The sequence below is a fragment of the Coenobita brevimanus genome, chromosome 49 (assembly GCF_032717465.1).
Source record: "Coenobita brevimanus isolate Jiangsu-jjx chromosome 49, ASM3271746v2, whole genome shotgun sequence".
In the NCBI taxonomy this organism is placed as follows: domain Eukaryota; kingdom Metazoa; phylum Arthropoda; class Malacostraca; order Decapoda; family Coenobitidae; genus Coenobita; species Coenobita brevimanus.
In genome coordinates this window covers 8,391,748-8,416,274 of record NC_137002.1, presented here as the reverse complement: position 1 = coordinate 8,416,274, position 24,527 = coordinate 8,391,748, and the positions used below count along the sequence as shown (strand labels likewise).

General features: G+C 42.2%; 1 protein-coding gene across 1 annotated transcript in view; it reads right to left on the bottom strand.

Moving 5' to 3' along the window:
- Window positions 1–24,527, bottom strand: part of mahj (LisH and WD40 domain-containing protein mahjong) — a 104,094-nt gene that overhangs the window by 42,031 nt on the left and 37,536 nt on the right. Inside the window, exon 6 of the mRNA XM_080272103.1 lies at window positions 14,492–14,671. Coding sequence (XP_080128229.1) covers window positions 14,492–14,671 — 180 coding nt within the window. The remainder of the gene's footprint in view (window positions 1–14,491; window positions 14,672–24,527) is intronic.

The following is a 24,527-nucleotide window of genomic DNA, read 5'->3' as shown; positions in this document are numbered from 1 at the left end:
AGTAAAACAGTGCAAGTGGAATTGTAAATAAAGTGTAAATAATGTGTAAACAGCAAGAAAGCAATGAATGTAAATATAAGTGAACAGTGGAAAATAGTTTTATAAGTTACTTCAAGTGACAGTGCATAACACAGTGTAATTAAATAGAAATGTTAATAATGTAAATAAAGTAGAGAACGTAAACAGAAATGTAAATGAGTGGTATTATAAGAATACGAGTATAAATACTAGGAGTAATGAAAGTGAAAGTTTCACTCTGGCATGTATGAATACTATGAGTTATGAGTGTGAAGGTGAAAGTGACATTCACTCTCAATGTTAGTATACAGGATGAGAAAGTGAATGCTACGTATTTTACTGAAAGAAATTGAATCCCTACAGTGACAATAAACTACTATTACTGAAGGAAACTTATGGATAAAGACTGTAGATATATATAAGTGTTATACAGTAACAGAAATATAAACTGTGAGTGTTTTTATGAATAATAGACAACACTAGCGGCGAACGATTGGAAGTGGGATGGTCATACGCCCTCGTAATTTTCATTGCTTTCACAGTGTTTTTTGGGGGGAGTATGGATTCCAAACTATTTGAGAATCATAGATTAGTGTTTCTAGTGATAATATCAGGCTGTGATAATCATATTACGAGTTGTTGGGAAGTGTAAAGTGGAGACTTCGTTACCCAACTTCAGAGGTCTCCACAAGTCCTACGGTACTCGACGAAGGCTCAACAAACACTCAAGGAGAAAGCTGAAGGTATGTGCCATAAGTATATGTGATTTTAACATTCTAGGACTAATAACTGATTTTTGGCAAATATATTTAGAGAGTCTGTTGGAGCGCGAATATGCCCGAGGGAGCCGCAAGTCAAAGCAAAACAAGCCCGCGGTTTAAGGGTTAAGCATCTACTCTTCTTCAATTCATATTTGCCCTCTTGTTCTTCCATCATCATCCACAAACAGATCTTCTCTATCCACCTTTACCAGTTTTCTAATGCCTTTAAATATAAACAAATCTCCCCTCTCTCTTCTCTCACTGAGGGCTGGTAATTTCAGCTTCTTCAGTCTCTCTTTATAAGACATGTCTCTTATCCTCCTAGTCTCCAACCTCTGTAAATTTTCGAGTTTTCTCAAATGCTTCTTCAAATGCAGGACCATATCACTACTGCCTTTTTAATTTCGGTCTTATCAAGGACAAAATTATCTCTCAACTTTCCCTCATCTACATAGCTCAAAGTCACTGTTATAATTGCCATCAATCCATAAGCCACTCCAATGATCTTATTTATATGCTTCTCTGGTGGTAGATTATCCTGTATGGTCACATCTGCATCATTCTCTTCCCTTGCTTTGCTGATTCACTCTCTTCCCATATTATACTCATAACTATAGCCTATTTAATCTGATCTGAGAAAGAAAGATGAACCTTAAGCTTTTGAAAGCTGGCAGCTGATTGGTTGTCTGAGTGTATTCATTATTAACAACACATTGTAAATTATTTTTATTATATGGGTTTCAATAACTGTTTGATGAACAGACTGCAGAAATAAAATGTTATACACAGTTATTTGCATAGATTAATTAAAAAATGGGGCCTCACTAAGTTCATCAGATCGTTAAGATACTAGTGATATTTTGAATTCTCGGAACAAATCAAAATGGTTCCAGGCAAAGTTTTACGAGTACTCCGAATTTTTTTTCTCATGTTCAGGCATATTAAGGTAAATTATGTCACTATTGTGACAGTGTGTTCAATATAACCTATAGTCATGACACACACATATGAAGGTGTCATTATCATACCCTGGCAACCTACCAATCAACAGCGCATTCAATTTTGTATCATATTACAGTATACACAAATCATATTACTGTATTATACACAATTATATTTTATAAGATAATATTACAGTAATCGCTCATTTATCCAGACGTGCAGTATCCAGACCTGTTCATTATCCGAATACTGGATCTTGGCTCAATTAAACCCTTATCTGAAATTACTTTTTTTTTTTTTTTTTTTTTTTTTTTTTTTAACTCTGGCCAAAGGCTTTAGGGCCTGTACCTCGGGGACAGTAGTATATCCCAAGCGCCAGTAGTCCTCCTACACCTCCACATGTCACCACTTCGGCGCTAACACCCACCGTCCATATAGAATACATGCAAGGGCTGTCTCATACAGGACTGGTGCACTGGTATTAGCAGGGGTATTTTTACGACATGTCGGCGGGTCATCTGGTAGATCAGGGAAGTCTGCTTTTTTTTAATGAAATTCAAATCCTTAAACTGTCCCCTGCCCCAGTCAGGATTCGAACCTGGACTTGCGATTATCCAGATGTAAAAGTCCCTAAGAACTTCAGCCAGGCAGTCGACATGTTCAAACATAAGGTATCGTGTCCGCTGGGCTCGAGCCGTGAGCGGGAAATAGGTTGTAACCCACAACCAGAGCTAAAATGTCTGTCTGCCCCTGCACTGAATGGTCAAAGTCGTGTGCTGGTCCGATCACTCCCAACGAACCTCAAGCAACTGAGTAATACGACTGTAACCCACAGGTGGTGTCAAAACGTCTGTATACATCCCAGCCAAATGTCCAAAGTTGTGAAGCCACCGGGCTAAGTCTTTCCCAACTCCCACCACGCATTGAACACAGACCACAAACCATGTGTACATGGTCAGTGACAGTGGCCGTCCACCTCTCTACTGAATGTCCAAAGTCGCCCGGTAACCAGGAATTTTGTTTCCGAATGGCTACCACGCCTCTAACAGACAACGAGCCACAAGCAAATGTACAGTAAAAGCGCCCGCCCACCTCGTGACAAAAAGGTGAAAATCCTGCCCAATGCCTCACTTCCCCCCTCCTCCTGTCCCTTCTCCGTACCCTCCTGGCTCCCCTCTCACTCCCTCAGTTGTTCCCCTCCTTTGCACTGAGAGCACTGACTCGTGAGTTTTTAAAGTTTTTTGTGATTTACTCGAACATATTTGGGCGTACTGAAATTCCAAAGTGACCACAAGAAACCTCATGAAATTCTGCATCGAAACATGTGCTTAACTCTTGGAAGGTGCTGGCAAAATAATGCACTAGAATGGTGGGCAGTTATATGAAGGTAATCCCTCGTGGGATTATGGCGTCCGGCAATAGATGGATAGAAGTTAACTCGAACAATATTCTCAATGCATTTCTGTACTTTTACTCACCAGTTTTCTGTGTTTTTATTAGCTTATATTATAGTATAAACACCAGCAAAGATGATGGTATACAACTTATACCAATTTAATCAATTTCCAGTGGAATATTTGGCCAAGGAATTTTTTTGTGGCCCCAGAGCAGTTATCACCGGTGTCAGATAACTGATTTTCCAACCGTCCGGAGGTTTTTTGTGGATGTTGTTTATGCATTGTTTCCTTGGTGTTTTGCACTGATATGGATAATTCTAAGTGTCTTTTGATGTCTAAATATGGCAGACAGACCTGAAAACTGCCAAAATTAGGAGGGGTACTGTACATACAGTAATGCATAGGTAGGGTGTCTGTTGGTTTTTGTTTGTTTGTTTGTTTTCATGGTTTTCTTGGTGTTCAGCATTACTTTGGACATTCCTATGTGTTTTGATGTCTAAATATGGCAGATTGACATGAAAATAGTGCCAAAATTAGGAAGGGTACTGTACATACAGTAGTGTATAGGTAAGGTGTTTTTTGGTTTTCAATGATTTTTTTTTTGCATGGTTTTCTTGGTGTTTAGCATTACTTTGGATATTCCTATGTGTGTTTTGATGTCAAATATGCCTGAATGACCAGAATACATTGCCAAAGCAGAGGTACTGTACAAATACAGGCAGACCCTGAGATATGTTACTCCTACATGCGATACTCCAGATTACCGATAGAGGTAGAAATACCACCCTACCTTGCCTAACAATGGCCAAACCCTGGTTTCACAATTAGTTTTATTTTTTTTTTACTGATTCGATGATATATTAGACTTAAATTTTGTTTTCAGGCTGATTTACAAACTGTTTTTTGACTTAATGTGTTTCAGTCATAGGTGAGGTGAACATTGTCATTTTCGGGTACAGTTTACTAAGTCTGATTTTTTTCCAGACATCTATCTATCTATCTATTGCCAGACGCCTCAATCCCGTTTGGGGTGGCCACAAACAAATCGCCTCCAAGTCGCCCTGTCCCCCGCCATTTCACTCCCCTGCTCCCAACTCACACCCCCCTCTCTCATATACCTCTCCACCCCATCTCTCCATCTCATCCTCGGCCTCCCCCTCCACCTCACTCACATACACTCTCTTCGTCAGTCTTTCACCCTCCATCCTCTCCACATGGCCAAACCACCTCAGTGTGTTCCTCATAACGCTTCCTATCACATCCATATCAACACCACAACGCTCCTTTATATTCTCATTCGTCAGCCTGTCTCTCCATGTAACTCCACAGGCTCCTCTTAAATAACTCATTTCCACGGCTCTCACTCTTTTCCAGACATAACTGATGATTTTCAGATTTTATTTTTGGGTATAGTTGAGTTATAAACTGCTTTTAGGCTTAGTTTTGCTTGTTTTAAAGCTATTTGGGGGTTCAGGTTAGCTAAAGACTTGTTTTTGGACTCATTTGGGTGGGTTTAGGACTTGGTTGGGAGAAACCCAAGGCTCAAAAATGCATCCCTATACCTGACATGTTAAATCTACCCCGAGATACGATACCCAACACAGTGATGGGTTTTTACTTGACCAATTGCATCGTTAAACCAGGGTATGTCTGTGAGTTAGGTATTGGTTGGTCGTTGCGTATAGGCAGGGTCTGGGTATAGTAGGGGGATATTGTTCGTTATCCGGACATTGCCACTACCCGGACATGCCTTTTGCTCTATTATGTAGGATAATTGATGGATTACTGTATACATGAATCACACACTTATCATATTATACACAAAATCAGATGCACTGTTGACAAGTAGGTTGCCAAGGCACGATAATGACACCTTCAGACTCGCACACCGTGACTATACTACAACACAGAAATTGCAATGAAATATAACATATTCCACGAATTTTGATGAATGATGGTTGGGGCGGAGATGAGTGGGTGGCAGAGAGTAAGCCACTCATGGGACGTCCCACTTGACTAAGCAGACAAATATTCAAATTTGCTTGACAGCATATTGCTGTCGCATCAGTTTCCATTATGCTTTTCTACTTTTGCATCATCAGTAAGCTTTCTATCCTTTTAGTTTCCATCCATCCATCCATCCATCATCCAATCCTATACCACCCCATGAGAAGCGTGGGAGCCCGGGGTTAGGCAAGTTGGTCCTGACATTTAAGAGTGACCAGCCTCACTTATCCCTCAGTGGTAGTACATGAGCAATAAACCCAAACCACCCCTTGGATAAAAACCTACACAGACTCAATCTGACTGGAGCACCTTGATTACCCACTAAACCAGCAGGCGCCATGATTTGGTTATATGGTTACCACCTAGCATAGTAAATGGTTTCCTGTACACTAGGAATTCAAGTATTTATTGTGGGGTTTTCAGAGTGTTAAGTCATTCCGAACTCAGTCCTACACCAGTCTTTTGCTGATTACCATGCTTGTAAAAGCCGTGGATTATTTTTACTCCATTCGAACTGTGAGATACAGTTATAGTATATGCCGCTGAAATTACTAAAATATTACCTAGAAATATCATATCCAACATGAATGATCCCCTTTCTTTTCATAATTTTAGGATTTATGATCGCAGACTTGATATGAAAGTGACAGGCCTTCACAACTATGCCTTGCATAAATTGTATTTGTTTTTTGGATATTGTAGTCGATCATTTATGTCAGTCCTCCCCTAACGCGGGTATTTGCTTCTGCACTGACATCGTGTTAGGCGTTACAGGGACTCTTGAAAACCCCTATTTCCTTCTGCACCTGTAACCCAACTCCACTTTTCCCCCCTTGTGGTGCAATTTTTTTGGAACTCTCCAATTTAAACTTCCTAAAAGCATTAATATGGTTATTAAAAATACATTAGGTCAATAGGACTTTTTCATTTACTGTACCTTATGTGAGGAGAAGAGCAGAAACACGTCGCCGAAGACGAGGTAGAGAGGGAGAACACGAGGCAAGCTGAGGAGGATGGTGTGAGTAGGAGAGGGCCGGGAGGGGAATGCGGGAGGCGTGAGGGAGGTAGGGAGGTCCTGATTGGTTGGGTGGCTGGGAGAGCGAGAAAGGCGAAGCGTGATTGGCAGGCGATGACATCAAGTATTGCGAGGCTGCACGACGCATACCGCATCACAGCCCGCCCAGTTCAAATTACCGCGTTACACTAACAGTGCCCGCATTAGAATATTTTCTATCTATCTATCTATCTATTGCCAGATGCCATAAACCCATAAGGGGTGGCTATTTGACTTTGAGTTATTTGTTTTACGGGGAGGGGCACTAACCCTCCACCAACCCACTTGTTGACATGTAGAGAGCACGTATGGATTGGTTATACGGTTACCATCCAGCATTGTAAATGGTTTCTTGGCTTACAGGAAACCATTTGGCTTGTCACTCAATGTAGTCACCTGTAAAGGAAAGAAAAGCAATAAGAAGTGACAGGAAAGACGTGAGAAATAGGAAGACAGGAGAGCAGGGACAGAAAAAGAATGATTAAGGCTAAGGAAGAAGTAAGCAGCACTGCATCAAGTGAGTGGATGATGGTAGCCACCACCTACCACCAAAAGAACTGTTTATTTCCTTCCGCAAAATTGTGCCACATTAGAGCAATATCACGCTACAGCAAACCACGTTAGGAGAGGACTGACTGCACATACATTAAGTCCTACCTATTATTTATTATTAACATAAACTTTTGTACTGACCGGTCTTGTATTATCTGCAATTTAATATTTTGTAAATTTAAGCATTCAACATACTGTACTGTATCACCAAGAAACTCGTGCATGCACATAAAAGGGACAGTCCTGCACAGGAGAACAGCCTGTGCTTGTTTACCAAAGAGCAGTGCAGCCCAGTGCTTGTTTTGTCTGTCCTATGTTAATGTTTAAGAATGAACTACACTGAATTAAAGGGATTAAATGCGATAATTAACACTTCGACTTACCAATGACAACCTGGGTCGTCATGCATCTGTCAACCTCTGACATCAGTATGACGACTTTGCCCGTCATCCGATGTAATCTCTAAAGAAATATTTAGGAAGTCATCACTTTTGTTGGATGACAGGCAAAAGTAGGCAGAGCTATGCCTGCCACCACTAGTGCGTGCATGCTCACTTGGTTTGCTTGGCTCAGTGTGGTGTGAGGTTCCTCACAGGTAGGATGTACAGCTCTTGACCTCCAGCTGAACACTTATGCTCCTTTTTCTCGAGTACATATGTGGCGTTATTATTTAAGAAAATACAACAATCTATCTATCTATAGCCCGACGCCCTAATCCCGCAAAGGGTGGCCGCAGACAAAACGCCTCCAAGTCACTCTGTCACCCACCATTTGACTACCCTCCCCCCAACTCACCCCCCCCTCCCTCATATACCTCTCAACTCCATCCCTCCACCTCATCCTCGGTCTACCTCTCCCTCTCCCTCCCTCCACCTCACCTACATACACCCTCTTAGCCAGTCTTTCATTCTCCATTCTCTCCACATGTCCAAGCCACCTCAGTGTATTTCTCCTAATCTTCTCAACCACATCCACATCTACCCCACAACGTTCCTTCACTTCTTCATTCATCAACCTGTCCCTCCACGACACTCCACATGCTCCTCTCAAGTAACTCATTTCCACTGCTCTCACTCTTGACTTGTTCCCCTCTTGCAAGGTCCACGCCTCGCTTCCATACGTCAGGGTAGGGATCACAATACCATCTTGCAGTGACTTCTTAACTTCCATACTCACCTCCCTATTTCTCATCACTGCTTTCAGTGTACCAACAACCTTCCTTCCCTGCTGTACCCTTTCACGTACTTCATCCCCAAAAGTTCCATCCTTACTCATCACACTACCCAAGTACTTGAATGCACTCACATTCTCCATATCCTCACCATCCAACCTCACTGCACACTCTGTGACTTCATTCCTCTCAAACACCATAACTTTACTTTTGTTTACATTAACTTTCAGCTTCCTCCTCCTACACACTGTCCCAAATTCATTCACCAAACCTTGCAACTCCCATTCATCTTCACTCAACAATACTGTATCATCAACAAACAGCAACACAGGAAGCTTCCAAATCTCACCCTCACTCATTAGGGCCAGCCCCACATCCACTGCCCTACCTTGCACCTCCTTTACAACCCCATCCATATATATATATTAAACAGCCATGGAGACATCACACACCCCTGTTTCAGTCCCACATTGAGATCAAAGAACTCACTCAGCTCACCATCCACTCGCACCATAGCCCTAGCTCCCTCGTACATACTCTTCACAGCGCTCAATAATTTCCCCTCCACTCCATATATTCTTAATACCTTCCACATACCTTGCCTATCTATTCTGTCATAAGCTTTCTCCAAGTCCATGAAGGCAGCATACACTTTCCTTCCCTTCTCTAGATACTTCTCCATTAAACATCTTAGAACAAATATCTGATCTACACACCCTTTTCCCTTCCTAAATCCCCCTTGTTCTTCTCCAACTAGCTCCTCTGTCATATGCCTAATCCTATCAATGAGTATTCTACCATATATTTTACCAGTCACACTAAGAAGGCAAATACCCCTATGGTTACCACATACTTCTCTCTCCCCTTTTCCTTTGTACAGAGGAACAATTATACCTGATTTCCAGTCCTCTGGAACCCTTCCCTCTTCCCAAGCCAATCTACACAACTTCCATATCCACTCCACAACAATCTCACCCCCATACCTAAGCATTTCACCACAAACTCCATCAATTCCTGGGGCCTTTCCCAGCTTAATCTTCTTCATCGCTTCCACTACTTCCACCCTACTGATCTCTCCATCCCTCCTCTCATCTCTTCTTCTCCCAGCCATTCCCCAACCACTTATACTCACACTGCTCTCACTCTCTACATTCAACAAATCCTCAAAGTGCTCCTTCCATCTCCTCAATTTCTCTCTCTTCTCCACCAACAATCTATTATTCCTATCTTTCACTCCCCTATTACTTCCCCTTTCACACTGCCTTACTTTCTTTACCTCCTTCCAAAATTTCTTACTCTCCCTCCATTTCACACTCAGATTCCTCCCAAACAACAAATAATGTATTATTGGAAAGGAAATTTATTCTGCTATGTACTGAAGCAAAAAATATTATTACTTCTTGAATAGTTTTTTTTTTGGCGAATATTTTTTTAAAGGACAGTGTAAAACTTTAGCATGTCAGCTAACTTCTACTCACTTTTTTTACATTTTATTTTGTATATATTGTCTTTTTGGACAATATACTGTACAAAGGAGCAAAACTTTTCATCTTCAAAATGAGACCAAAGTGGCCTTTCTGTGATGAATAGTAACTTTCCTACGAGCATTAGAAGTAAAATATCCCTATGCAACTGTTCTCAAAGCTCTCGAGCGAGAGTTGCGCACACAGCCAGAATTTACGTTCCTCCCTTTACAGGATAGGGTTAATGGCATGCACTGGTGTGCCAGAAAGAAAATTAAATTGCCTAGTTACTTCTTTTGTTACTGTTATAACTCTGCCACTACCTTTCGATTTGTATTTATGATGTACTTACATTACCTGGCCAAGTTTTGCAAAAAGGTGCCCCCTTAATGTTTACTGTATTTAAAATCTGAAAACTGACGGAACAAAAGTATGTAAGTTTTCATATTGACAGTCTGCATCATTTAATGCATAAGAGGATATTAATGTGTAACACAGATAGAAGTCACACCAAGTCTCCAGTGCCACTCAGAATCATGTATGTTCCTTCAATTTTTGGGAGGGATGGTAAAATATATAATAAAACATGTACCAACTGAAGATCATGCAGGTCTCTATTTAAGCCTCTGAACGAAAAAGTGATGTCAGATGCCTAACTTTTTCAGTATGATGATATGACTAGTTTTATTCTTGCTACCAGATGATTTTACCATTTAGAACACTCTCATACTGAAGAGGGTTAATGAAGGCTGTATCACCATCCAGTTCAGTCTCCCGAGTTGAACAAAATCGCCGGAATAAAGAATAAAACGATTTACGTCCTCAGAGTGAAGGAAGTAGTTTAATCAAGCTCATTTAGCAGCACACGCTCTTGGCTAACTTGTAAATGTCTTTTTTTCCCTTACTGTATAAATCAAGGTACATCATATGAATCAAACAAATATTGGACTACAAAACCTTGGTTAATTGCCACAATGGCCTGGTAAATGAACAATAAGCACATCCTCCTGCACCGAGAGCTAGCGAAAAGTGAGCTTTGTTTTATCCTGCCAAGAGGACAGTTGCTTATGGCGTATTGAAACAAATGTGCTGGTATTTAGCAAATACTAAATATCAGAAAACTGAGGTAATGACAAGCTTCAGGAAAGCACTATTCTTACTCAGAAAGATGATACAAATGTAGGTAGGAAAGCCAATTCCACTGAACTCATTAGTAATACTAGAATGCACTCAGCAGAGAACATACCTCCGCCAACACCCTATCTCGCAATGTTAAAGAAAGTGAAAAAAAATTCCTGGATCTGCATCTTTATCTGGATCCACACCAAAATTTAATACAGTGTATTCAGGGCCAAGGCCCATTCCTCTACCAAGTTTCATGGAAATCCGCCCAGTAGTTTTTGTGTAATCTTGCTCACAAACTAACCAGCAAACAAACATACAAACAGACAGGGGTGAAAACATAACCTCCTTGGCGGAGGTAATAAAGAAAAGACTGTGTGTAAGGGATTGCCAGATGGAAGCCCAATGTATGCATATGCAAAATAGCCAGTCAAAATTATTCATTCGTGGGTGTGATATTATTTATTGAGTATTTTAGTTACTTTAACTGGGCTATGGTTTTGCTAGCTCTCATATAAGTTTATCCAAACATACAGAATCCTTGCAATACAGTAGTTATGTTACTTTTCCAAGTCTACGACTGACGGCTCACCAGCTAGGTAGCAGACGACACTCTGAAAGTCCCTCATTATAACTTACAACAGAGTTGTGACATGGTATGGGCTGCGGGATATTTAACCCATAGATTGCGCAATTACAGTACTGTATATACCTTTTTTATCCCACTCCGTGGTGTGCAAAAAACGAAGGATTTTTTTTTTTTTTTTTTTTTTTTTTTTTACTGTTGAATATGAACTTGAAGATAAACATAAGTTTATGCAGTAAAAAAAAAAAAAAAAAAAAAAAAAAAAAAAAAATGTTTATTATAAACTTGAAGATACACATCCAGGGCATCATCTGGTGAAAAGAAAAAAAATCTCATTCTCTCCGTCTTTGCATAATGCCATGTGTAAGTTTGCATAGGGGTCGAGTTGTTTACGGTGATGCACAGCCAGCACAGCCTAAGCTGTGGCTCACAACGCGACGCTACCCAGCCTGAGCTGTGGCTCGCAATCCACGGGTTAAAGGTGATGGGTGACATATAGCATTTTCAACCATGTTCACCAGTCTTTTTCACTGGAATTCTGATGTTTTACTAAGTTTAATTTTACATAATGTTGCAGTAATGACAAATTACCTTAATCTGCCTCAACACCGGGGAAGAAATCAAGGTACTCATGAAACTTTACCTGGACGTGTTTTGGTCTGTTCCGAGGATTCAAAATTTCGCAAGTATCTAGGCCATCTCATATACTTAATAAGGCCCTGTTTTTAAATTAATCTAAGCAAATAAGTATGTATAACATTTTACTTAGGCGATCTTTTCATCAAATGGTACTGAAACCCATATAATAAAAATAATTTACAATGCATCAATAATAATGAATGCACTCAGACAACCAATCAGCTGTCACCTTTCGAAAGCTTAAGGCTCGTCTCTTCTCAGATCAGATTAAATAGGCAACAAGTCTTTTGCCACTTATTTTCATTTCAAGGACATTTTTTTTTTTTTTTTTTTTTTTTTTTTCCATTAAACTCCATTCTTCAATTCTGTCACCAACTACAAATATCAATTCATTCTGCAACTCCTCACAGTCATCACCGTTGTGGACTCACTTCGTAATTTTTGCATCACCTGCAAACATATTCAAATAACTGCTTAGGATTTCTGGCATATCATATAAAAAACATAATACAGTAACCCCTCCAATATCCGGATCAATAGAGCCATCGGTAGGTTCGGATATTGGTTTCGTCCGGATATTGGGCCCCAGCTTATGGACTTGTACTTACGGACCCTAACACAGAGAAACACCTATACAACTTCCTCCGGACATGCATAGCACCTATTTAACACCCAAATCACACCAATAAGGCACATAAATGACTGAAATAAATGCAATAGAAACATAAAATGTGGGTTTAGAAGTATGTTCATACATTAATAAACATTCTGGTACTTATGGACTCTAACCGAACCTAACCTAACCGAACCTAACCGAACTCTGAAAAACATTCCTACTGCACATGCATGAGGTAAGTTTAGTATGGAAAGAAGTACAGTATGACACTTTCTGGTAAGTATAGTATGGGAAAAAATACAATATGAAACATTCTGGTAAATATAGTATGGAAAATAGTACAACATGAAACATTCTGGCTACTTACAGCAAGGCCCAGGCCACCTCGATGAATAACCGCCTCCTCTCGGACTCTGACAGTAAGAACGATTTCCTGAAGCACTTGCACTACACTCTTCCTGAAGTCTTGCACTGAACTTAGTCACTAACACACAGAAGTCATGGCGAACAGCGCAGGTCTTGTCGCGGTGAGAGACAGGCGGGAAGTGGGGAGGATGCAGCGGCGCTCTATCGGACGTCGGAGGAATGACGAACCAAAACAATGCTCTCACGTGGCGCGCGCGGCAAGTTCAAATTACGGACGGCAAAAAATCGATTTTTTTTCCTTTTTTTTTGGATTTTCGGACCATTTTGGGAATGTTTGATCCCAGGACGATAAGGTTCGGTTAGTGGGGATGTTCGGTTATTGGGCGTCCGGATATTAGAGTGATTACTGTACATGCCAAAACTGAGCTATACAGCATTCCGCTAGTCACATTCTTCCATTGTGAATGCTGTACGTGTATCTTATCACTGTTCTCTCTAGATATCATTCTTTTTGTTTTATCCATGTTTACTCCCAAATCCTTGTATCCAATTCCATCTCTTAACTTCCTAAAACTTTCCTCTGCCTCCCTCTCATTCTCCACAATCAACACCAAGTCATCACCATACATCTCCCATGGGAGTCCTGTTCTTTAAGTCATGTGAGAGAGCTTCATGCACCACAGCAAACAATAAGGGGCTCAAGACTGATACACCCCGACATTCAATGTCATTACACAAACCTCCCTTTACTCTCACCTGCACATGAGCACTCTCGTACACCATCATAACCACTCTAAGCAGTCACTCTTCGATCCCAAGCTTTCTCACTGTCCATTTCACCACCTCTCTAGGAACTCTGTCAAAGGCCTTCTCCAAATTAATAAAAACAAAGTAAAGCTCTCTCTTCTGTGTTATGTACAGTATTTTTCCTGAAGTTGTCGAATAATGAATATTGCATCCGTGATCCCTTTGGCTGGTATAAACCCAAACTACAACTTATCAATATTCACTCTTTCCCTTATCATACCATCCAGGACTCTCTCCATTACTTTCATCATCTGGTCCAAAAGTTTTATGCCTCTATAGATTCCTCTTTCCATGGCATCACCCTTCCCCTTATACACATTTACAATCACACTCTAGAGCCAGTCATCTGGAACAACACACTCACTATATATATTATAATAAAATTGGCAAGCTAGAGGGGGATGCCTTCAAACAATGGCACCTATGCAACCAGGCAACTCCAATCCCTGGTTAAGCAGACATCCCTCAACTCCATCCCTATCCCCTGAAAGGATGGTGGACTGCAGAAAGGAAAATTCAGCCTGCAGTCCACCAGATTCACATTCACATGAACCTCAGTTAAAAACAACTGCATCATTCCCATCATCATCACCATCATCAAACCGCATTATCATTTGTATGGCACCCAGGTTGATGAACTCTATGAAGAATTTCTTGTGAAACAACAAGGAACTCACAAACCTTAGTGCTTTTAGGTTATACTATGCAATGATGTTAGGTTAGGATGGGCTTGAATGGGATGGGTTGGACTGGGCTGAGTTGGGTTAGGTCAGAGTAAGGCTGGATCAAACCAAGTTAGATTATGGTTATGCAGTGTTAGGTCATGTTAAATCAGGACAGGCTAGTTTGGTTATGTAAGGTAAGATACAGAAAGGTTAAGTTAAGATACGTTAGGTGGGATAAGGTTCAATTAGGTCAGGTCAGGCCACGTTAGGGTCATGTTGTGTTGTCTTCTATTAAACTAGGCTCCCATATGCTAGGCCAACTCACCTGTAATAACCTCTGGATGCCACCCAGGTTGACAAACTCAATGCAAAATTTCTTATGGAACAGCAGTGAACCAAGGAACCGCATGGCCTCGAAGCTAAGTCTGGCATTGCCCGTTTTCCGTACATCGAGGTAGTGAAAGATCAACTCCAGGGTGCGGTGCTCATATACATGGCCTAGAGACTGGAAAAAAAAAGAAAAAGGGGGGGAGGTTAAGTTTGAGAAACGGATGAAAAGGTTTAAATCTGAGGGAGTAGTTGAGAATATGCTTTAATTCTGAGGCACTGTTGAGATATATTTCCATCATAATACAGTCACTACTCGTTTTACGACGGGGTTACGACAGGTCATACCCTAACATATAACACTTTTATTGTAAATCAGGAGATTGAAACACATTATAAAAGGGGGGTTACGTCAACTCAACTTCCCAAAGTCACCTACCCAAGACTGAAACAAAAATGACAATCCACCTTAATTACTTCCCGTGTCGGTCCAAGTTGTCTCAAGACCAAAACAAACACTATCACATCAATCCAGGCAGTGTTACTCACGTACAGTAAATCATTGCAACAACACAACAAACACACTTGCGCAACGTTGGCCTGGTGCTGCACAATGTATAGGCCTACAGTAGCATGATGCTTGGCTGAGAGGTGACGATAGCTGGGGGGCACATGTGAACGAGTGGAAAAGACAGGGCTTTGAAGGGGTGGCGGGACCGCAACTGAACCAAAACAATGCTCTACACGCTGGGGCCGCCATCTTGCCTGAGACAAGCGACGGTCACCTTGCGTGTGCCTGGTGCTTTGTACGAAATTTTTCTATGGCAATATCGTTATAGCGGGAAATTTATCATAAATCGGATTTGGGGGTGGAACTTTTCTGTTATCGTTGTTGCGAATTATTGTATACTGAATCAACGTAAAACAAGTAGTGACTGTACTTTGTTGTAGTGGAAAATTAATCCCAACATTTGGTGTTCACATATATGACCTAGGGACTGGAGAAAGGGTTTCCATTTATGGGAAGGCTGAGAATAGAGTAAAAATATGAGCAATGGTTGAGAACAGGGTTTAACTCTAAGGAGTGGTTGATACTTATTGCTCTCATAATGCCCTATGTAGTGGAAGATCAACTCAAGTGTGAGGTGCTCACATACGTGGCCTAGGGACTAGACAAAAGGGCTGAAGCTTGAGGGAGTGGCTGAGAACTGGGTTTATATGTGAGGAAGGGTTGAGAATAGGGTTAAATTCTAAGAAAGGGTTGATATTTATTTTTCACATGATGCCTTATGTAGCGGAAGATGAATTCCAACATCAGGTGTTTGTACATATGACCTACTAACCAGAAAAAAGGGCAACCAAACTATTACATACCTATAAGCTGTCAACGACAGCTAATAAATCTTAATTTAACCTGTTAAGTATAGCTTTGAGAAAAATCTGCAGTGCCTGTGGTGTGCAAAAAGTAAATAAATACTGTAAATAAATAAACTCTCAATTATCCATCCGCACATCATCCGGCAGGTAGTGGCTCAACCAGTGGAGAGGTGGCCTGCAGTCCTACTGGACCCAGGTTCAAGTCCCCACTGGAGCAGGGAACAGTTTAAAGATTTGAATTTCATAAAATCAGATTTTACTGATCTACCAGAAGACCCACCGACATATTGTAAAAATACCCCCGCTAATAACAATACACCAATCCTGTATGAGACGGCCCTAGCATGTATTCAATATGGACGGTGGGTGTTGGCACCAAAGTGGTGACACGTAGAGGTGTGTGGTATGTAGGGCTACTGGGCCTTAGGAGCAGGCTGTGATGCCTATGTCCAAAGTTGGTATATAAAAAAAAAAAAAAAAGGGGGGGGGGTGCTAAGTCTGTAATTTCCATGGAAAGTTCCCCAAAATCATTCAGTGCTGTGGGTCTCGCCACCAAAACACAGCTGTGAGTCTTATCACCAAAACACTGCTTTTGCTGTTGCCAAATCAGGCAAGTTTATAATTTGTTATCTGTATGTCCCTATCTTTCACTCTCATCTTAAATGTCAGGACCAACTTACCTAGCCCCGGGCTGCTACGCTCCTCATGAGGCTACACAATTTTGAATGACGGATGGATGTCCCTACCTTTTGCTTTCTTCTTGTGTTCGGTATCACATTCAACTACTGTATTTGTATCTCCTTTCCTCAATATATTTCATACTCTTTTTTCCTTCATGTATCTCATCCCCCCAAAAATGACATGTCAGTCATGCCCCCCCCCCCTCCCCAAGGCTGCCAATCTGCATTCTCTCTCTCTCTCTCTCTCTCTAGACTGTAATGCTGCATGGTAGCTGAGTTGATGATGGACTTTGTCGGGTTTTTCATCATACCTGTTGTTCTGCACATCATACTGGCCTCATACCTTCTGCTGGCAGGTGTCACTATGGCATTTCCACCTGCCAAGTACCCCAGGAAGGTCCTTATGGCACTTCTACCTGCCAAGTACCCCAGGAAGGTCCTAATGGCACTTCCACCTGCCAAGTACCCATGGAAGGTCCTAACGGCACTTCCACCTGCCAAGTATCCACGGAAGGTCCTAATGGCACTTCCACCTGCCAAGTACCCATGGAAGGTCCTAATGGCACTTCCACCTGCCAAGTATCCACGGAAGGTCCTAATGGCACTTCCACCTGCTGCAGGAACGTCCTATCTCTCAAAAAGAAGTAGATCATCAGGAAACTGGAAAAGGGATGGACAACAAGTTGGGCAGCTGAGTTTTTTGTTGTTCCTCACACAACCCTGCAGGACATTATGAAGGCATGAGAACAACTGCAGTACGAGACTGACTATGGGCAAACATCCTGACGTCGTCAATGGAAAATGACAGCCAGATCCAAGACTCGGCAGTGCTGAAGTGACAGCGCTTGCAATGAAGCAGTGGTGTCATGGTGCAGGTGATGGAGACCAAGGATGCACCAGTGAAGTCTGCTTGACATCTGGTCATAACCACCACTAACCAAATGGGATTTACTGTATCAGGTAGTTCTTCTGCTACTCTCTGATGAGTTTATTTCCCCTAACATCTTCCATTCTATTTCTGTTACTCATGTCTCACCCATCTCTCTCTCTCCTCATGCTTGGATAGGTCTGCCAATCCTTTTTCTACCTGCCTTGCTAACCTGCCTCGTCCTGCCTAACTCTGCCTCTGAGTGTACTGAATACAGTACACTGTACAGTACAATGAAATTTTATCATGCTTATCACAATATTCAAGTGAGTTTCTCTATGTCTGAATGGTTATAAGCAGATAGGCACACTTTGGGAAGGTTTGGGGTGAGTATTACGTCAATTCCCAACAGTCCATCACCTTCCGTCATCCCTTTAATTGCTACATGCCAAATAATTCAGAGTTTAATGTATATATCTACATCCATACCCACTGTTGTATATATATATATATATATATATATACTATATACATATACAGCAATATCTGTAATATCCAGACGCCCACTATCTGGACCCCAAACTTACCGGACATTTTGGGCCCGGACATTTTGGGCCCGGGCCTTTGGAACCCAAAAGTGGCCAAAAAAAAGGAAAACAAAAACAAAAAAAATCCAACATTTTTTTCAACCGTAGTTTGAAATTGGCGCGCCACACTGAACAACTGAGTTTACGCTCACTGCTTGCTTCCCCCATCCCTCCCCAGTTGGCAGTTACCACTTAACTACCATCCTGACTAGACGCTCATTCAATGGATGACCCACGTGCTCGTTTTTGTGAATAAACAGTGAATAAACTGCAATAACTCGCCACTAGACCACATGGGAATTTACAGTGTTGTGCAGTGTTATGAAATTAGAATTCAGAGTGCAAAGGTTAAGTCTTATCTATCTATCTATCTATTGCCAGACGCCTCAATCCCGTTTGGGGTGGCCACAAACAAATCGCCTCCATGTCCCCCTGTCCCCCACCATTTCACTGCCCTGCTCCCAACTCACACCCTCTTCTCTCATATACCTCTCCACCCCATCCCTACATCTCATCCTCAGCCTCCCCCTCCCTCTTCCCCCTCCACCTCACTCACATACACTCTCGTCATCAGTCTTTCACCCTCCATCCTCTCCACAAGGCCAAACCACCTCAGTGTATTCCTCCTAACACTTCCTATCATATCCACATCCACACCACAATGCTCCATTATGTCCTCATTTGTCAGCCTGTCTCTCCATGTGACTCTACAGGCTCCTCTTAAATAACTCATTTCCACTGCTCTTACTCTTGACTTGTGTCCTTTCAGCAACGTCCAAGCTTCACTTCCATACGTTAGAGTTGGTATCACAATACTGTCGTGTAGTAACTTTTTCACTTCTATGCTCACTTCCCTGCTTTTATCACTGCTTTCAAGGAATCAGCAACCTTTCTTCCCTGCTGTACCCTTTCAAGCACTTCACCCTCCAAACCTCCATCCTTACTCATCACACTACCAAAGTACTTAAATGTACAAAATATATATATATATATATATATATATATATATATATATATTTACACATACAGTAATCCTTCCACTATCCGATGTAATAGAGCCAAAGGCATGTCCGGAAAGTGGGTCCGTTTGGAAAGTGGGCCCCTGCATCCTGGACTGGTACTAATGGACCCTAACCCAGCCTAACTCAGAAAACCACCTACAAAACTCTCTACCGGACATGCATAGCACCTATTTAAGACCCTATTCACACAAATAAGAGACAGAAGGTATGAAATAAATGAAAAGGAACCAGAGAATGAGGAATTAGAAGTGAGTATCGAAAATATTTAGAAGTGTACAGGGCACTTACAACACGTCCACGGCTGTTCATTACGAAGGTTGACCTGCCTCCTCTAAGGCTGTAGCAGTGGTGAAAATGCTCTTGAAGCATGTACAGTAATCCAGTGTTATGCTGCACTTAATCCTTTGCACTGTGAGTTATAATTGTTTAACACTTAACATTCTGTTCTTGATCTCACCACGCCAATTTCAACCGCCTGTTTACACTCTCTACCCCCCCTGGGGGGAAAGGGGGTTTTTCAAGAATACTCCCCCAGTATTCCTGCATGTCGTAAAAGGCGACTAAAAGGGTTGGCGGAGGGTTAGTGCCCCTCCCCGGAAAACAACTAACTAAAAAGACAAACAATAAGCCTCGGACAAGGACTGACCAAAAGATGATGACCAAGGACCGGACAAAGGACATTGTAATCGGAACATGGAATGTAAGGGGAGCGAATGATGAGGTGAAAGAGAGAGAGATTGTCCATGTGCTTGAGGGTGCGAAAGTTGATGTATGCGGAATAACTGAAACGAAATGGAGAGGTGAGAGTGTGAGAGAATGGGAGTATGGATGGGGTATATGTGCAGGAGTAGGTGAGAATGAGAGGGCAAAAGAAGGAGTATGCATAGTTGTGAGTAAAAGATGGGAGAAGAGCATAAGAGAGTATGGATCAGTTGGGTCAAGGATTGTGTGGATGAGATTGAAAGTTGAAATACAAATGTGGGCGATTGTGTGTGTGTATGAGCCAACGCAAGATCATGAAAGCAGAGTGAGAGAAGAGTTCTGGACAAATGTGGAAGTGTGCATGGAAAAGTTTGGAAGGAATGAGAGAGTTTTTGATCGGTGATATGAATGGTAAAGTAGGGAATATGAAGGTGGATGGAATAGTTGGTGAGTGGGGTGTGCCTTCTGAGATAGATAAGAATGGGAGTGTGTTAGTGGACATTTGTACTGGGAGGTGGTTGGTGATAGCCAATACCTTCTTCAGGCACAAAATGATCCACAGGTATACATGGCGAGTGATGAGAAGGGTGGGTGGTGAACTGAATGAAAGGAAGTAATGACTGATTATGTGTGTGTGGATGAAAGGATGCGAAAATGTGTAATGGATGCAAGAACTTACAGAAGTAGTGGGAGTGGACTTTCTGACCACTACTTGGTGGTGGCCAGAATCAGGGTCCAATTAGGATGGAGAAATAGAAGAAGGGCAGGACGGGAAGAAGTATTTGTGAGAGTGGAAAGGTTACAAGAGGATGAGAAAAAGGCAGAGTATAAGAGAGAAGTAGAGGAACGATTGGGCAAATATGAATTGATGGGGGATGTGGAAGGTGTGTGTAGGATATTTACAGAAGAAATATGTGCAGCATGTGATGTGGTGTGTGGGATGAAGAAAAGATGGAGGTGTGTGTAAGGAACAGCATGGTGGACTGAAGAGGTGAGACAAGCTGTGGCACAAAAGAAGAAAGCATACAATGAGTGGATGAGAAATAGGGGCGTGGAAGAAGTTAAGACGTGGAAGAGAGAGTTATATGTAGAAAGAAAGAGAGAGGTGAAAAGTTTAGTAAGAGAGAGTAAGAAGAGAGTGGATGAGGAATTTGGAAGGAACTTGAGTGTAAAGTGGAGGGACTGTAAGAAAATGTTCTGGAAAGAGGTGAAAAGAGTAAGACAGGGTGGAAGTGAAGTTAGCAGGGGAGTGAATGATAAAAATGGTAGATTACTAGTGGAGAAGGGAGAAAAAGTGAGCAGATGGAGAGAACACTTTAAGGAATTGCTGAACATAAGAAGATGGAAGTAATGCGAGTATAAGTGGCTGGGGAATGGCTGAGAGAGGGAGGGAGGTGAGAAGACAGGAAGAAATCAGTAGGATAGAAGTTGTGGAAGCAATGAAGAAAGTTAAACTGGGGAAAGCCCCAGGAATTGATGGAGTGTGTGGTGAAATGCTGAAGTATGGGGGAGAGATAGTAGTAGAATGGATGTGGAAGATGTGCAGATTGGCCTGGGAAGAAAGTAGAGTCCTGGAGTATTGGAAGTCAGGTATAATTATTCCCTTGTACAAAGGAAAAGGGGAAAAAGAAGTGTGTGGTAATCATAGGGACATCTGTCTTCTTAGTATAATAGGAAAAGTGTATGGTAGGATACTTATTGACAGAGTTAGAGAAAGAACAGAGATATTAGTTGGAGAAGAACAGGGAGGCTTTAGGAAGGGAAGAGGTTGTGTAGATCAGATATTCATTCTTAGATCTTTAGTGGAAAAGTTTCTAGAGAAGGGAAAGAAGTTGTATGTGGCTTTCATGGATTTGCAGAAAGCATAGGACAGGGTGGATAGACAAGGATTGTGGAAAATATTAAGAATATATGGAGTAAATGGGAAGTTGTTGAATGCTGTGAAGAGTATGTATGATGGTGCTAAGGCTGCAGTGGGTGTGAATGGTGAACTGAGTGAATTTTTCTCTTTGAAGGTTGGGTTGAAACAGGGATGTGTCATGTCTCCATGGTTGTTCAATCTGTACATGGATGGGGTAATAAAAGAGGTACAAGATAGAGTAGTGGATGTTGGAGTGGTCCTGGTGAGAGAGGATAGTGTTTGGAAACTCCCTGTACTGTTGTTTGCAGATGATACTGTGCTGTTGAATGAAGATGAAGGAGAGCTGCAAGGCTTGGTGGATGAGTTTGGGAGAGTGTTCTTTTTTTTCTTTCTTTTTTTTTTTTTATGCGAGGAAGAAGGAACCAAAGGCCATGAGCCCGCAGTAACAGTTCCCTCCAAGAGAAAAACAAAATACAATAGAGAGCCAAATTCAAGATCCGATCATTTTGAGATGCCTGGACACACTGCGTTTCAAAGACTGGAGATCATAGGCAGCAGGAAATACAGGTAGAGGGAGACAGTTCCAGAGCTGACCTGTTGCATAAATGAAAGACTGGGAGTAACGGTTAACTCTTGCATTAGAGAGTTGGACAGAAAAGGGATGCGAGTTTGCTGCCAGACGGGTGCTACGCGCCCGTCGTAGAGGTGGAGGAATGCAAGCAGACAGTTCAGAGGAGCAGTGACCATTAAAGTAGCGACAGAAAAGAGATAAAGATGCAACAGTGCGGCGAAGAGACAGAGGTTGAAGGGAGTCAGTAAGAGGAGAAGAGTTAATGAGACGAAAAGCCTTTGACTCCACCCTATTGAGAAGAGCTGTATGTGGGGAGCCTCCCCACACATGAGAGTTGTACTCCACACAGGGGCGGATAAAACCCCTGTATAGAGTCAACAATTGTGCAGGGGTAAAGAAAGAGCGGAGTCGGCTTAGCACACCCAATCTCTTGGAAGCAGATTTTACAAGAGATGTCTATCTATCTATCTATCTATTGCCAGACGCCTCAATCCCGTTTGGGGTGGCCACAAACAAATCGCCTCCAAGTCGTCCTGTTCCCCGCCATTTCACTCCCCTGCTCCCAACTCACACCCCCGTCTCTCATATACCTCTCCACCCCATCTCTCCATCTCATCCTCGGCCTCCCCCTCCCTCTTTCCCCCTCCACCTCACTCACATACACTCTCTTCGTCAGTCTTTGACCCTCCATCCTCTCCACATGGCCAAACCACCTCAGTGTAATATGATTTTTCCAAGATAAGTCCCGAGTAAATGAAACCCCAAGCATGTTCAAGGATGATGCAGGATTAAGCTGAATATTATTAAATATTAATGGGTATACCTGTGGAAGATTTTGTCGGGTTGATAGGTGTAAGAACTGAGTCTTAGATGCATTAAAGACAACCATGTTATTTTTACCCCAATCAGAGATACGAGCCAAGTCAGACATTAGGTGTGCCATAGCCTCATCCCTTGTTTCTTTAAGTAACTGTTGAGATGGGCGTTGCGGGAACCGAATGGAAAGGTGAAGGGTGGAGTCATCAGCGTATGAGTGGATAGGGTTAGATGTACAGCTTAGAAGATCATTGATGAATAAAAGGAAGAGAGTTGGTGATAGGACAGAGCCCTGAGGAACACCACTGTTGATAGATCTAGGAGAAGAACGATGGCCGTCTACAACAGCGGCTATAGAACGACCAGAAAGGAAGCTAGCGATGAAGGCACAGATAGAAGGATAGAAACCGTAGGAGGGCAGTTTGGAAATTAAAGATTTATGCCAGACTCGATCGAAAGCCTTTGAGATGTCAAGTGCAATGGCAAAGCTTTCGCCAAAGTCCCGAAAGGAGGATGACCAGGAGTCTGAAAGGTAGGTGAGAAGATCGCCAGTGGAGCGTCCCTGACGGAACCCATACTGACGATCGGAAAGAAGGTTGTAATAGGAAAGATGCCTTAAAATTTTTCTATTAAGAATTGACTCGAAAACTTTTGAAATACAGGACGTTAAAGCAATTGGACGATAGTTGGAGGGTTGGGAGTGGTCACCCTTCTTTGGGACTGGCTGAATGAGAGCAAACTTCCAGCAAGAAGGAAAGGTACAAGTTGACAGACACAGGCGAAAGAGTTTGCCTAGGCAGGGTGTAAGCACAGAAGCACAGTTCTTGAGAACAACAGGAGGGACCCCATCAGGCCCATATGCCTTGTTAGTACTGAGGCCAGTGATGGCAGAAAATACATCAAATGAAGAAATTTTAATGTCAGCCATGAGGAAGTCAGAGGGGGGAAGAGATGGAGGAACAGCACCGGAATCATCTAAGGTGGAATTGGAGGAGAAAGTCTGTGCGAAGAGATCTGCTTTATCAGTAGAAGAAATAGCTACAGAACCATCAGAATAGAAAAGAGGAGGGAAGGATGATGAGGTAAAGTTGTTAGAAAGATTTTTGGCAAGGTGCCAGAAGGAGCGGGAAGAATTCGAGTTGGAGAGTTGAGAGCATTTAGTATGGATGAAATTATTTTTAGTAGTGCGAAGAACAGACTTAGCACGATTCCGGGCAGAAACGTAAAGATGATGTGATTCAGGGGTGGGTTGGCTCTGGTACCTTTTGTAGGCCTTCTCCTTGTTGCGGACAGCATTAGAACAAGCGTGATTAAACCAAGGCTTTCTTGCGTTAGTCAAAGGATATGAGAAAGGAATGTATGCTTCCATGCCCGAGAGAATAACCTCCGTAATGCGCAAGGCACACTCAGATGGCTCACGGCCATGAAAGCAATAATCATTCCAGGGAAAATCAGAGAAGTACAGCCTGAGGGCCTCCCAGTCCGCGGCTCCAAAATGCCACAGACAACGTTTCCCTGGAGGGTCCACAGGCCGTACCGGAGTGATAGGA